The sequence below is a fragment of the Centropristis striata genome, chromosome 5, assembly GCF_030273125.1.
Source record: "Centropristis striata isolate RG_2023a ecotype Rhode Island chromosome 5, C.striata_1.0, whole genome shotgun sequence".
Lineage (NCBI taxonomy): Eukaryota > Metazoa > Chordata > Actinopteri > Perciformes > Serranidae > Centropristis > Centropristis striata.
The window spans coordinates 20,281,981-20,296,980 of record NC_081521.1 but is presented as its reverse complement, the minus strand read 5'-3'; the positions used below and the strand labels follow the sequence as shown (position 1 = coordinate 20,296,980).

Genomic DNA, 15,000 nt, shown 5'->3' with positions numbered 1-15,000 from the left:
TAGTCCCTCTAACAGATACAGGTGCATCTCAATAAATTAGAATATCATAGAGAAAAGTTTGTCGGTAATTCAATTTTAAAAAGTGGAAATAACTCATTATATAGATCCATTACACACAGAATGAAACATTTCATGCCTTCATTTATTGAATTTCTCCTAACTATAATGATTATGGCTTCCATTTAATGAAGGCCTAAAATTCAGTATCAAATTAAAAAATGAATATTACAAAAGACCAAAAAGTATGTTTAATATGGAAATGTTGGCCTCTGAAAAGTATGTCCATCTATATGACTCAATACTTGGTTGGGGCTATTTGACTTGAACTACTGGAAATTGACTTTTCCATCATATTCTAATGTATTGAGATGGACCTGTAGATAAAGGTGGAGAATATTCAGTTATTTACTGACTAGCACACTTTAAATACTGGTTTTCTGTAAAAAAATAAAATAAATAAATTTTGAATTAAGTTTGGTTGGAGACTGCAGTTCTCCTCCTCTTTATAAGCTCCTCTTCATGTGAAGCTGTAACAGTGATTCCTCTCCCGTTAGGACACTACGTCAGTGACGGCGTGCACCCGGACCAGGACATGGGTGGTGCAGGTGACCGCTGGCTCCACTATAATGACGCCCAGGTCACGGAGACAACCAGGCGGGCTGTCTGTGAGCAGCGTCAGAGGACAGCCTACATCCTTTTCTACCAGAGACGGGTAAGAGGACGACTCCGACAAACACATCATACAAACATGTTGCTTGTTCCACACGGAGCCCACTAACATTTTCTGTGTGTCTTTAGATGTAGGCTGCTCTGGGAATGGGGGGACTTACCGGTGCCAGAGTCCCTGGACAACACAGAAGGCACCAAGAGACCTGAAATGAAATCTGTCAGGCTCAAGAAGAAGATCCAGTCCAGGTGAGTAGTCATGGAGACCCACAGGTAAGTCTGTTCATCCCTGTTTGTGTGTTGCAGGTGGTGCAGCTGAAGATGGAGGTTTTGGGTCACAACCAACAGTCGTCCTGTGATCCTGGAGCAGCAGCAGCAGCAGCAGCGGTAGGTCCCCCCAGCCCTGAGGAGGAAGGGTTCCCCCAGAGAGTCTGGTCCCTCTCGAGGTTTCTGCCACGGCAGTTTTTCCTCGCCACAGTCGCCGACGCCTTTGACCAAATCAGAACTCGTCTCCCGCAAATCACGAGACGACTTGGTCGGCATGGCTTGCTCTCTGGGTAGTAAAAAAGATAGATAGGGCTACACGGTGGCGTAGTGGCCTCACAGCAAGAGGGTCTCAGGTTTGAATCCGGCCTGCGGCTCTTCTGTGTGGAGTTTGCATGTTCTCCCCGTGTCAGCGTGGGTTCTCTCCGGGTACTCCGGCTTCCTCCCATGGTCCTAAACATGCAGCTTAGGTTCAATTAGTGACTCTTAATTGGCCGTAGGAGTGAATGGGAGCATGAATGATTGAATGTCTCTATGAATGAATGAATGAAAAAATATATTGTAAATAGTAGTTACATTTTTTTAATTAATATTATTTTTAATATAAATAAAATATTTTAATATAAATAAATATATTTTAATATAAATATCTTAATTTTCTGACGCATCCGTTTTATGAGCTACCCATCACTTTACCTCCTGTCCAGTATACAGTAACATTATCTCCAGTGATCACATTACAATAATAATAATAATATTCATAACAATAACAACTTAAATTTATATATCACCTTTCAAGAAGCCCAAGGACGCTTTACAATACAAGACAATAAAATACAGTAAGAACAATACAACACAGTAAGAAAGTACAGCTTTTCACTTTTCACAGTGAGCGTTAAGTTGTAAAATCAAGCTAACGTTGGTGGTGATTATTTATCATGAATATATATTTTAACATAAATGCACTTATTTATATTTTTAAAGAGCATCATTTATCTTTTTCACCGCAGCGTTATTCATAATTGAACAGTATTAAGGATCTCTTTTTAACCAACTTTAATATTTAAACTACAGTGCATTATAACACCTTAAATACATCTCAGTTATCAGAAAACAATTATTACAACCTGACATCATATCAACACCAATATACATCATATGCATTCTCTATTTCCCCTAATACATAATAAAAAAGCAACAGTTTTATAGACTGTTACATGAATGTATTTGATTAACTTCCTTAAAGTCATATCTATTTTACTTTATCCTCTATTTATTCGTATTGTGTAATGAATTTACCCCTTTTGTGATGTGATTGACTACGTATTCTACTACATTTAGTCAACTTGTTTTGTATGTATGAATGCGGTTCTGCTCTTTTAAATTGTATTGTGTATTTTTTATGTCTGACTATGATTGAAATTTTAGATAATTTTTTTTTAATGGCTTCTTTATTTCCCTCATTTAAATGCTGTAGCTACATGTTAGCTTACCCAGCTACACCGTTAGCACTCACATCACATATTACAGCTAACACCTGAGCTTGCATAGCGGTAGCATCAAACACAAGGAAACATTTATGTTGCTTAGATTGGTTTAATAAAAGTATCTCAATGAAAGCCATGTTCAGTTCAGCTTTTCATTTCAAACATGTGCGAGTAACACAACAAAGTAAACTCAAAAACAAATACATCCAATGAGAATAATCAAAAAAAAAAAAAAATAGCAATAGTCAAAACAAAAGCTATAATGTGAACGCAACATGTCCAAAAAGGAGTAGGATGAAGCATAAGCTTATTTAAACCTACCCCTTCTCCACTACTCAATTAACACTTTTTTCCCCCTAAACATACATATTTAAATGATACATATTTACAAAAAAATAGAAAATAAATAGATTTGATACGTTTCGATAGGTCACATAGTTTTTTATCAATCCCTGTTCAATGACCATGATCATTTTTGGAGAAGTTGGTTGATTGAAGAGTCCTGATTGGCTGACTCGCAGGAATCTTCGCCGCACCAATCACAGACGAGTAAGCAGGAACCAGGAAGTAGGCGGTCTCACAGCTCCAGAAGGTCCAATCAACTTCGAGGAATCCCACAACTGGATTTACATAATTAGCAGAGTAATGCGGAGAAACAATACAATAAATGAAGAACGGCAGCCAGCCGTAACAAAAGTCATGACCAGGTTGAGTGATTGTGTGATGAGGCTTGCAGCTAAAATATGTGCATCTGCTGCTCTACTCTAAACACACAAGGAAATCAGACAGCTATGAGGGGGACATGACTTCAACTCTGAAAGCCATTAGAAGCTAGTCAAGGTCTGATTCAATGAGAAACTGAAATGACTGTAATATCGTCAAACTTTCAAGTTTTAGATCAACTTTTAGCTGCAGCATTCTGAACCATTTAAAGGAATTTGAAGTTGAAGTGTTTAGAATAAAAGGAAAGCTCTTTAAGAGGGTCTGACCCTCCCTAACCCTAACCCTTTGGTAATGTTCCATCCAAATACATGCTGCTGGACCTCCTTCAGACACACAGACAGAGAGAGGGAGGTGGGGGTTCAGCTACACCCTTTACACTGATGCAGTGTGGGATAGATGTATTTTAGTACTGCTGGTGAATAAGAAACAGCCACAGTATCAACTTATCAATAGATTAAAATCGAGTTAAAGGTTTGTTTGTTTGTTTGTTTTTTGAGGAAGGAAAACTTGTCGACAAACTAAAAAGCAATGACATACTAAAAAATGATCTATGAACTACAAAGAAATCACAGAGTTCAAACTTATCTTAGAGCTAAAAACGAGTTAAAGGTTGTTTTTTGTTTGTCTTTGATGAAGGACTTAAAAGGTGAAAGTTGATTATAAACTTTTGACTAACTAAAAATAAATAAAAGAGTTCAAACTAAACCAAAAACTAAATAGAAATGAAAGACCTCAAATGTTTTAAAGGGTTTTTTGAGGGAGGACATGAAAGTTGAAAGGAAAGACATGAAAAATGTCTACAAACTCAATAGAAATTTAAAAATTCACACTTATCAAGGAACTAAAAAAAAAAGAAATACTTACGACATATCTATGGACAAAATAGAAATTAGAGAGTTAAAGTTCATCTTTAAATGAAAAAGACGTTAAAGAATTGTTTGTTTGTAGTGAATGTGTGTGTGTGTGTGTGTGTGGTACTGTCACAGCTCCTGTCTGTATGAAGAGTCAGTCAACCACAGTATTAATAACACTGAAGCAAATATTACTTCTGCTTGTGAATGAATAAAACGTACCATCTTATCTTTTTGTGTCGTGTTATAATGAGTGTGTCTGTGTTGAAGAGTTTATAATAAAAGGAAAGCTCTTTAAGAGGGTCTGACCCTCCCTAACCCTAACCCTTTGGTAATGTTCCATCATACTGCAACGTCATGAAATAACAAGACACTAGTTTCAATTGTTTCATCTGTTCTTTACCTGATATATTTAGACAAAGCCAAATAATTATGGTATTAATTAGAAACTGTATGAGAGAATAGTTTTCATGTCTTCTACCAACTTTTTTTTTTTTTAAAAAAAGGATTTGAATGGAACATCACCATCAGACCCTCTTAAAGCTCTTTCCTTCTACAAAGTAAAAAAAAAAAAAAATCAAATACATCTACACTATGTGTTTCTGTTGTTCTTTTTTGCTATTGTTATTATATTTTAGTTAGTTGAAAATGTGTTTCACTAGTTTCAGCCTCAAGAGTTCAAGAGAAAAGAAAACTTTCTCCTTAAATTAACATTTAAAACATTTAACATTTGAAACTGTGCACTCCTGACCTCTAGTGGCTGAAGTCAGTGCAACATGCTATCATGAAACAAACCTCCTAATACATGTTTAAACTCACTGAGTTAATATACTGACAGCACAGAATCAACTTGGTGAAACAAAAGAAAAAGCTTCATGAACCAGGTGGAACAGTTCTGTCAGTCGACTCTAAAACCCTTTGAGCCTGTCACAGAAAATATTTAGGATTATTTTTTTAAAAGTGGCAATGAGTCTGAATACTTAATCATTGCTTTTTTTTTTTTTTTACAGAAAGTTTAGCAGGCATCAGATAAAACACTTACATTAATTTTCTACATACTAGGAAAGGAATAGAGAATGAAAAAACTTACCAACAAACTAAACATAAATTAAATACTTAAAACTTGAACTATATAGAAATTAAAAAGTTAAAACTTATCAATGGACATCAAAGGAGTTAAAGATTTTTTTTTTTGAGGAAGGAAAACTTATTGACAAACTAAAAAGATATGAAATACGCAAAACTTTTCTATGAACTACAAAGAAATGACAGAGTGAAAAATTATCCAAAGACTAAATATAAATGAAAGAGTTAAAACTTACCTTAGAGCTAAAAAGGAGTTAAAGTTTGATTTTGTTTTTTTGTTGTTTTTTTAGGAAGGACATGAAAGGTGAAAGTTGAGTTTAAACTTACAGACCAACTAAAAATTAATGAAATACTTAAAACTTCGACTATAGAAATTAAAAAGTTAAAACTTATCTACGGACTAAAAAGGAGTTAAACATTTAAAAAAACATTTTTTTTGAGGAAGGAAACATTTCAACAAGCTAAAAAGATCCGACTTCCAAAGACTAAATAGAAATGAAAGAGTTAAAACTTATCTATAAACTAAAAAGGAGTTAAAGTTTTTTTTTTTTTTTGTTTTTTGTTTTTTGTTTTTTTAGGAAGGACATGAAAGGTGAAAGTTGAATTTAAACTTATCGACAAACTAAAAATGAATAAAATAGTTAACATTTAAGTGGAAACTTACGAACTAAAAAGAAAGAAAAACATATCTATGGACTAAAGAGAAATTACAGAGTTTAAACTTAAAGGGAGTTGAAGTTTTTTGTTTGTTTGTTTGTAGTTTGTAATTTTGTTTTGTGTGTGTGTGTGTGTGTGTGTGTGTGTGTGTGTGTGTGTCTGGTACTGTCACAGCTCCGGGTTGTACGGAGAGTCAGTCAGCCAGTCCATGACGATCCGCGACAGCACCTCAAAAGATGAGAGACCACCAGGCTGGGACCCCTCAACGTCGTCCTCAGGCTGCTGGACCTCCTTCAGACACACAGACAGAGAGAGGGAGGTGGGGGTTCAGCTACACCCTTTACACTGATGCAGTGTGGGATAGATGTGTGTGACACAGTAGGACCACTCACCTCCAGGCTGCTCTGTGAAGAGGTGGAGGGCTGTGGGCTGGGGCTCCGCTCCGGCAGCACAGGTGCAGTCACACGGAGTTTCTTCTCCGGGGGCTCCTCGCGGTCGGCAGAGCTGCTCTCCCTCTTGCGATTTGTGCCCTCCGAAGCCTGTTGAAGAGGAACAGTGAGAGAAAGTAAGGGACCAGATACAGTTATCATCCTTTCAGACTGCTGCTGTAACATCACTGCTTTCCATCTGTGCTTCCTGTTTCACTGAAAATGGCTTTATTATAAAATGGTACCATGAAAGGCTAAGTACTAGTCAATAAGAGTAATTACTATACAGATAATTATTACAGGAATACCAGAACGCTTCAACGCCACACTTGGATCCACACTTCTCATCATATCAATAATCGCACTGGCCTCTAACACACCAAACTTACTGATCGCTTAGTGTAACGCGCGGACCGAGGTGGGACCAAACGCACGATCGCCACAACGATACATCTTCATCCAGACCAGCAGGAGGACAAACAGTCAGTGGGTCAGCTGCCTGCAGGACATACAGCCGGAGAAACTGAAGACACGTTACTGCTCGTTCCAGGAGAGGGACTCAGGCCACACATTCATGATAATGGCTCAAAGCCCCAGTCTTTCATCCAGGAGACCGCTGTCCATGTCCCGTTGTTGGAAGTTTGTCCAGAGATCGTCTTTTTGAAGCCTAATCCTGGTCTCGTCTCCTAACCTTAAGGTCGTGGTTTTGGTGCCTGAACTATTTCACAACTTTAACAATGTGTTTAAACAGCTGTCGTCACGTTTCAACGATTTCTGATATCCTGACAGCTCTATTTTCAACTAATCATAACACTTTGTTTTTTTGCACTGAGGATGCTTTTATTGCTTTTCTTCTAGTCACGTATACTGGATGTCATCAAAAATACAGTGTCAATACTTGTTAGGTAACTTAATCTCTCTGTCAGAGAGATTAAGTTACCTAACAAGTATTGACACAAGGTGCATGTTGTCACACTTTAAGGATGAGACACACTGTCATTTTTAATGTCACAATTGTCAGAGTCCCACAAACATTTATGTGCATTTATTCACTGATTGTATGGGTAATTAGTCATTTAGTAGTCATAGTCATTTAAACTTATATCAAAGCACTGCACACTAAAGATAATGTTAGAAAAAGATATTTTAAGTAAGCACAAACGCATAACACTTTTACTGTGTGCATCACAAGAGTTTTACCTGGTTGGTGATGGTGCTGTCCCGTCTCCTGCTGGGCACCGTCCTCCAGTAGCTGTGGTCACTGAGGTGAGATGATACGTCACACATCTGTAATGGTCAACATACAGTTTAGGTTAGTTAGTTTATTATTTGCCTAATTTAACACAACTAAATGTTGTGTAAATTGAATAAAAGTGTCACATTTCGCCTTCTGATCCTGAGATCACTGATTTTTCCCTTAAATAAGTTATTTTCTCTTCTCTGTGTACAGTAAATGTCATTGTTCCCTTCTTGCTAATTTGTCAGAAAAAGAAAGCTACTAAATGGATGATTGCAATCAGGCCTTATTCAGGCCTTTACCAACGTCTTCACTGCAATATTTCATGTTTAATAGATGTGTTTATATTTTTGACTGAGCTAACTCTCCACAGCTAACAGGCAGCAGCTGAGGCCGTTGAGCTTTCAACGCCTCAAGGCCCAAATTCAGTCGAGAAGTCGAAAAAAACTGCTTTGAAAAAAAAGTCTGAAAATTATTTAAAACTCGTGAATTCTCACATTTTCAACGATAACTTTTTAGAACAACTAAACAGGGTTCGGTTAGTCACCTTTTTTCGCTGGGCTCTTGCTCACTTTTGAAAAAATCATCGAGTGAAACTTTCTCCTCCAATGTCTCAAAGTGAAATGGTGATTTGGAAACGAATTTCTTCAATCTATAGTCTCCATAGCAACCAGCTTCGTATGTAAACAAGTCTCGCTGCTCAATGTCTATTCTGTTAGATTAACGGCTGTTTGTGTATGTTGTTAGACTGTTGTTAGTTATTTCTTAGTCCATTCTATGTGTGTGTACAGCGCTAGCTCAAAAGTGTCTGTTGTTTAGCATGAGAACCTGCCTTTAGACTTTCTGCTGTCTGATTCAGTGTTTACTTGTACTGTTGAAGGTTGAGCTGCCAGCCGTTGCGAGCAATAAACCACAACGCGGTCCGAGCCGCAAATATAACCACCCGAGTCTGACTGGTCCCTCTTCCGCCCTACACCATTACCATAAAACACAACGCAGAGTCCCTATATAACCAAAGTGAGAGCTGTGTCCGCATACTCGGCACAACGTCAAACACGTTCCCAGTGGGTGTTGGTCTCCACCAGGGTTGCCTCTTGTCTCCGATTCTGTTTGTGGTTTTCATGGACAGGATATCAAGGTGCAGCCGGGGGGAGGAAGGGATTCGGTTTGGTGACCTAAGAATTGCATCTCTGCTTTTTGCAGATGATGTGGTTCTTTTGGCTTCATCAAGCCGGGACCTCCAGCACTCGTTGGGGCGGTTTGCAGCCGAGTGCGAAGCAGCTGGGATGAGAGTTAGCACCTCCAAGTCTGAGGCCATGGTTCTCTGCCGGAAAACGGTGGACTGCCCCCTCTGGGTGGGGAGAGAGGTACTGCCTCAAGCGAAGGAGTTCAAGTATCTCGGGGTCTTGTTCACGAGTGAGGGTAGAACGGAGCGTGAGATGGACAGGCGGTTTGGTGCGGCGTCAGCAGTGATGCAGGCGTTGTACCGGACCGTCGTGGTGAAGAAGGAGCTGAGCCGGAAAGCAAAGCTCGATTTACCGGTCCAACTATGTTCCAACCCTCACCTATGGTCATGAACTTTGGGTAGTGACCGAAAGAGCAAGATCGCGGATACAAGCGGCTGAAATGAGCTTCCTCCGTGGGGTGGCTGGGCTCAGCCTTAGAGATAGGGTGAGGAGCTCAGACATCCGGAGGGAGCTCGGAGTAGAGCCGCTGCTCCTTCGTGTCGAAAGGAGTCAGCTGAGGTGGTTTGGGCATCTGGTAAGGATGCCTCCCGGGCGCCTCCCGTTAGAGGTGTTCCGGGCACGTCCAACTGGTAGGAGGCCCCGGGGAAGACCCAGAACACGGTAGAGGGATTATATCTCTCTCCTGGCCTGGGAACGCCTCGGGGTCCCCCAGGAGGAGCTGGACGTTGTGGCTGGGGAGAGGGACGTCTGGAATGCCCTGCTTAGCCTGCTGCCCCCGCGACCCGGCCCCGGATAAGCGGAAGAAAATGGATGGATGGATGGACAACACAGAGTCCCAGAGTGTGGAGAGGCTCATTTCACGCAGGCCGGGTTACATCTTTGGTGCCGTGACCCGAATTTGCGGCGCTTCGAGACCGCAGAGGAAGTGAGGCTGGCCGCAGCCCCTCAACTCGGCTGCTATTATTAAACTGTCTGAATAACTACTACCATTAGAGCTTTGTTACGAGAATATCCATCCTCTCTAACATATCCTTTGTACACGCGTTTTCATTTGAGTGCTTTCCATGCTATTCTAACAGTAATAATAATTTGATCAAATGGTAAATGAGTATTTTGTGTTAAACATTTATGTAAGGGTAATTTGTGACTATTATTAAGCAAGTATTGCTGATTTATCTCATACATATCCTCTGCATTGAGCGTGTGTAATGACGTTTTGAGTTTGGTTTCAGCGAAAAAGTGAATTTTTGGGTTATTTACAATTGTACCACACTTTCTATTTTTTGTTTGTCATATTCTATCAAAAATAGCTCTGACACTTACACAGTCACAAGCTTTAAAAATTTTTCGGGCCCCCTCAACCCCCAATGAATTAGATGTTCTTCACTTTTCATGCAGCGCATCAAATCCATGTTCTTCCACATGTATTTCCAAACCAAACTCAATGCAAATTTGATCTAATTATAACAGTGGCCAGGTGAAGTTTCTGTACACAGACAAACCTTTTGTCTACTGAAATGTGAGTCAGCGAGGTGAAGTGAGGACGGCTCAACACACTGAGCACACATTCATTTTGTCAAGAGATTAAATGTTTGTAGTAGGTTGAGAGAAAAGTGTATAATTCACCAACAACAGTCAGTTTACATCTGGAAACACAAGTTGTGTTTGATTCTACTAATAATCATTTTAATCAACCAAGGCTGAAAGAAAATTGATTTATTTATCCTTTAATTAGCCAGAAAATTGAGATACTTTTGATCCCATCAACATTAAATTATTTTCATTAACTGTAAACCCTTCTACTCCCCCAATAAGTTTGACTTCAGTCATTCTGGTCAGTGTCTTACATTCCACCGCAGGCCAATGTGCTTGCCGACCAGATACTGTGTGTGGAGAGGACACACCCTGACTCCTTACTGAGTGTCCTCAGTGACTTTAACAAAGGAAACTGTTATATTATATTTGAATAATTATAAGAAGGCAGATAGCCAATGTGTTTTGTTTCACTGTCAAATAGCCCCAACCAAGTATTAATGATCTATATAATGTGTTATTTACACTTTTTGAATTTAATTACTGACATAAATAAAGTTTCTATGATATACTAATATATTGAGATGAATCTGTATACTGATTGCCAGAGCTGTAGTCCTCAAGGTGTAACACATCACACACATTTTATTCAAGTTAATCTAAAAATGAGCTCTTTAGTTGGAGATGGCTTAATCCGCTTTGAAAAGGACAAATAATTCAACCCATCTTAAAAATCTGGATAATGATCCCATCTAGTGGTCAGTCTCTCTTTTTAAATCTGTTCATAGTCACAAAATGAGAAAACAGGTCCTAATAACATATAGTAGTTTAAAACTGCTTTTTTCCAATAAAAATAATTTGTGAACACAACCACGACATTACATCAATGTTTAAGTTGACAAATTTAACTGCAGTCAGTTTATTATTTCCATATCCAGAAGTCACAGAGCAACATTAACATTCCTTGAGTTTAAGATAATGTTAAAACTACAGTTTGTGGTTTGATGGGGAGTTACATGCTGGATCTATTACTTCATGAACAGCAGGGGGCAGTGACTGTGGGGTTGCCAGGTTTGGTACCACCAGAGACTTCTACAAAAATATGTGCTCAGTGACACAGTTGCACAGACGTGCTATTATATACATGTATGCATACAGACTTTAAATAAAAAGGCACAATCATTATTCAGCTGAATGTAGGTCGCAAAGGATTCTGTTGTTCTTAATGTTTTTCACAGCATCCAAACTGTCTTTAAATCTGGCTTGTATGTAAATAATCAAATGTGTTGTTTTATTTTTTTACTCCTTTTTGCTTTTTTTGTGTGCATAAAAAGTGAACATTATTTTTTTTAACCATTATTTCATTTATAGTAATATTTTGAGTGGTTATCCGTGCGTGTACATTAAAAAATATATTTAATTTGATTTATTAATTGATTTATGTATTTTGGGTTCTTGGCAGCCTTAAACAATGTTAAATTAACAGAATGGAAAGTCAAACTTATGACTGATTTTGTGCTGAAAGAAAAAAATATAATAAATAATTTCATAGTTTGCATGTAGGGTAAGGACAGATAAAAAAAATGCTAACAAACACATACAGGTACATCTCAATGAATTTGAATATCATAGAAAAGTGTATCTATGTCAGAAATTAAATTCAAAAAGTGGAAATAACACATTACATAAATCCATTACATACAGAATGACATCACATTTAATGAAGACCTACAATTCAGTGTCTCAACAAATTTGAATATTACAAAATTTTAAAAAGTATGTTTAATATGGAAATGTTGGCCTCTGAAAAGTATGTCCATCTATATGACTCAATACTTGGTTGGGGCTATTTGACTTGAACAACTGGAAATGGACTTTTACATCATATTCTAATGTATTGAGATGAACCTGTATGAACCAAAATGAGCAAACTTTTCTTCTAATGTCCCTTGCACAAGGTGGATATATACATATGTTTTCTAGATAATGATTTTGGTTATTATCATGGAAAATGTCTCGATATCAGCTCTTAAATTAAACTCTTATTAATTAGTTTTGTTGTTATCATTATATTTGTTCAAACAAATGTACCTTTAGTTCTTCCAGGCATTAAAATGAACAAGAAATTGAAGGAAAAGGGTGGTCTAATATTTTTTCGATGACTAAATAAAAGCTAAGACTTTTATAAGCAGTAGTTTGAGCCAAACCAGAAGATATAAGCAGTGATTATATTTGATTTTTGAAAATGTGTGTGTGTGTTCTATATGACATTCTGATGGAACTCATGAAGCATTCTAGAACGTGACATCAAAGAGACGTGTTCCTATCAGAATGATGTCAGAGTCTCCCAGTTAGTCTTCAGACACGTTTTCAATCACTTCAGACAAGTTTTGCTCCTGTTCAGTCGTGTTTTTACCTACTGAAAGATTTGCAAAGATGTTTGATCGTAAACCAAAGGTTTGTTGCACAGACTCTTCACGTCTGTTTGTGTAGTTTCTGCACTGTTTGAGACTTTCTCCAGCTAAATATTTGGCATCACTCACTGTCAGAAGTCTTTTTGTGGTTATCTGTGAAACTTTTTCATATATTTTCGATAATTTCCATTGCTTTTTGTGCTAATTTGTATTATATTTGTCCTTATTCTGAACAGAAAATACAGATCGCTCCTGAAAAAGTTGAGGGAGATCAGAGCTTCAATGGACGGTAAGAAAGTTGCTTTTGGAAACTTAGCGAACACCTGTAACATGTGATGCAGTTAACCAAAGTGTTGTGTAACACAGCAGCACAGCTTGTACACTAAAAGTTGTTTTTCTTAATATTTGTCTACCAATTTTGCACATGTGGAGGAGCCACAACATCCTATTAACATAATTGAATCAACAGCTCCTCTGTTTCAGGCTCAACAACACATTCAAATAATTTATTAGAGGACTGTTCATGGCATCCTATCAGTGTTTTTAAGGGATTCAATATTTAAATATTGTGTTATTGTAAAAGTCAGTGAACTCAGAGACCTGTATCATGACTGGGAATTTGTTTTTTTATACTTGATGGCCAATACAAACTCTTGTTAAAACCTACATTTTTTTAGCCTTTTACACTTAAATCTAAAAAATATTTTTATATTATAATTTCTACTTGTAATAAATCCTTTCAAAATAAAGGGAATTTTAATCAACGTTCTAAATTGATTGATATTGAAGGAGTCTACAGCAGAAGCTTTACAATTATGTTTAAAGTAATTACATCTGTTGAATGATGTAATGGACATACTTGCCGTGATTGAAGTTGTCTTTACCAGTTATTCTTAAAAGCAGGTATCCATAGAACTCATTAATATTTCAGAGGTCAGGGTCCCTCCTCAAAACCTAAATTTGAGGGGTGATTTAGCCCACTCCACGACAAGATCTGATGTCAGTGGTACCAAAGCTCCTCATGTCTTCTAGTTTCATGTGAAACCAGCATCTTCACTTTGTTTACAGCCACAGAAAGTTACAACTGAGCCGGCTACAGCCATTTAAAGACAGTAACGGTAGCTTGGTCTCACGGGGTTAAACTGTCCCCTTATTGTTTCCAACATGAATTCACAATAAGCTGTGTTTCTGTTTCTGCAGAGTCAACGTGTCAGAAGCTCCCGCCACCAGGACCTCTGCAGAGAGCTGCACTGGGAGGACTCCCTGGTGGTCCAGGCTGTTCAGACGCAGTCAGGTATGTTTCACAGGAAGCCTTGATGCTTCATGTGACTCCTTTCACAAGTTTGTAACATTTCTATGTGGACACAGAAGATGCTTGACGTTGTTTTTGTTCATTCTTACTCTACAGAATGAAGACACAAGTCCACCAGAGACTTTGAAAGAGCCAACGAAGAAGTCGTCGTCTTTCTGGAGACTGTTTAGCTGCTGCAGGGTATGTTTCACACAAAGATCCACTGCTTTTAGAATTAGCGGATATTTATAGTCTGGATGTGAATATTGTCTTCTAAAGTTATTGAACCGCTGGAGTTTTTTTTGTCCTCCAACAGAGAAAAAGTCGCGTGGCTCCCAGTGTTGAAGATGAAGATCAACAGCAGCTCCTTCAGCCCGACGGCTCCGTCCAAGCTGATGAAGTGGTGGAGTTTAAAGGACTCACTGAAGAAGAAGAGAACGAGCTGGAAGAAACTAAGAAGGAGGACGAGAAAGCAGCTCCCACCGTGCCTCAGCAGACAGATTTTGCGTCCCTACTTGAAGACGCAGTCGTCAAGGTCTTGTGCCAGAAACAGACCCAGCAGAACCAGAACAGGTCAGTCCACAACTACTCTCATATTTTATACTTCACATTCAAAGCCACATTTTAATATCAAGTTCACAAGATCAAGTGTTATTCGCCATCTTATGATGGTACGCTCAATGTTTCTCCATGTTTCAGACCCGTGAAAACTGAAGCTGGGACCCGACAGCCCATCAGCTCCACCCAAGTCGACAAAGTGGTGGAGTGTAAAGAACTCAGCAAAGAAGAGAAGGATGTGTTGAAAGAAGACAAGAAGGAGGACAGGAAAGCAGCTGCCACGGTGCCTCAGCAGCCTGAATCTGGAGACAAAGTCACCAAAGTGGTGCACCAGAAAGCAACTGTCATCAGACCGTGGAGCCTCAGAGTTCAACACATCTCCTGGCTCGGGTGAGTAAATCTGCTCACACTTATTCTCACGCAGAGACAAGAAACAACACAGGTTTTAATCTTCCCAGAAGGCAACAACTGATTGTTTTTGCAGCTTTGCTTTCGACCTCCATGCAGAACATAAGTCCATAAACTAGTTTATATTTAAGTGAAAGTATCAGCAGTTTGTAATTGGAGATAATGATGTTAACGTGTGATGTGACTTGTTGTGTTTGTGTGTCAGATTTC

The 15,000-nt window shown here is 38.5% G+C and overlaps 2 protein-coding genes and 1 long non-coding RNA gene across 5 annotated transcripts in view; 2 read left to right on the top strand and 1 right to left on the bottom strand.

Moving 5' to 3' along the window:
• The window catches only part of LOC131972017 (ubiquitin carboxyl-terminal hydrolase 37-like), a 6,480-nt gene extending 4,956 nt beyond the window's left edge, over positions 1–1,524 (top strand). The window contains exons 14-16 of one of the 2 annotated variants that reach the window (XM_059333735.1): positions 555–712; positions 799–832; positions 1,058–1,524. In XM_059333735.1, the coding sequence (XP_059189718.1) occupies positions 555–712; positions 799–804 (164 nt within the window). In that variant the 3' untranslated portion in view covers positions 805–832; positions 1,058–1,524. Of the gene's footprint in view, positions 1–554; positions 838–1,057 lie in introns of those variants that run through there. The other variant, XM_059333734.1, reaches the window with a different exon arrangement.
• A 4,811-nt stretch (positions 1,525–6,335) lies between these two features.
• LOC131972187 (uncharacterized) lies at positions 6,336–8,044 on the bottom strand. Of its 2 annotated transcripts, none has more exons than XR_009394443.1 (3): positions 7,947–8,044; positions 7,363–7,449; positions 6,336–6,685 (listed from the first exon to the last, which is right to left on the bottom strand). It is a non-coding gene; the product is annotated as an uncharacterized LOC131972187 (long non-coding RNA). The 2 variants fall into 2 exon arrangements; XR_009394444.1 differs by having other exon boundaries at positions 6,336–6,661.
• A 4,475-nt stretch (positions 8,045–12,519) lies between these two features.
• LOC131971517 (uncharacterized) overlaps positions 12,520–15,000 on the top strand; it is a 6,153-nt gene continuing 3,672 nt past the window's right edge. The window contains exons 1-7 of the mRNA XM_059333026.1: positions 12,520–12,576; positions 12,770–12,822; positions 13,734–13,827; positions 13,942–14,025; positions 14,141–14,397; positions 14,524–14,772; positions 14,996–15,000. The exon at positions 14,996–15,000 is cut by the window's right edge and continues 127 nt beyond it. Coding sequence (XP_059189009.1) covers positions 12,556–12,576; positions 12,770–12,822; positions 13,734–13,827; positions 13,942–14,025; positions 14,141–14,397; positions 14,524–14,772; positions 14,996–15,000 — 763 coding nt within the window. The 5' untranslated portion in view covers positions 12,520–12,555. The remainder of the gene's footprint in view (positions 12,577–12,769; positions 12,823–13,733; positions 13,828–13,941; positions 14,026–14,140; positions 14,398–14,523; positions 14,773–14,995) is intronic.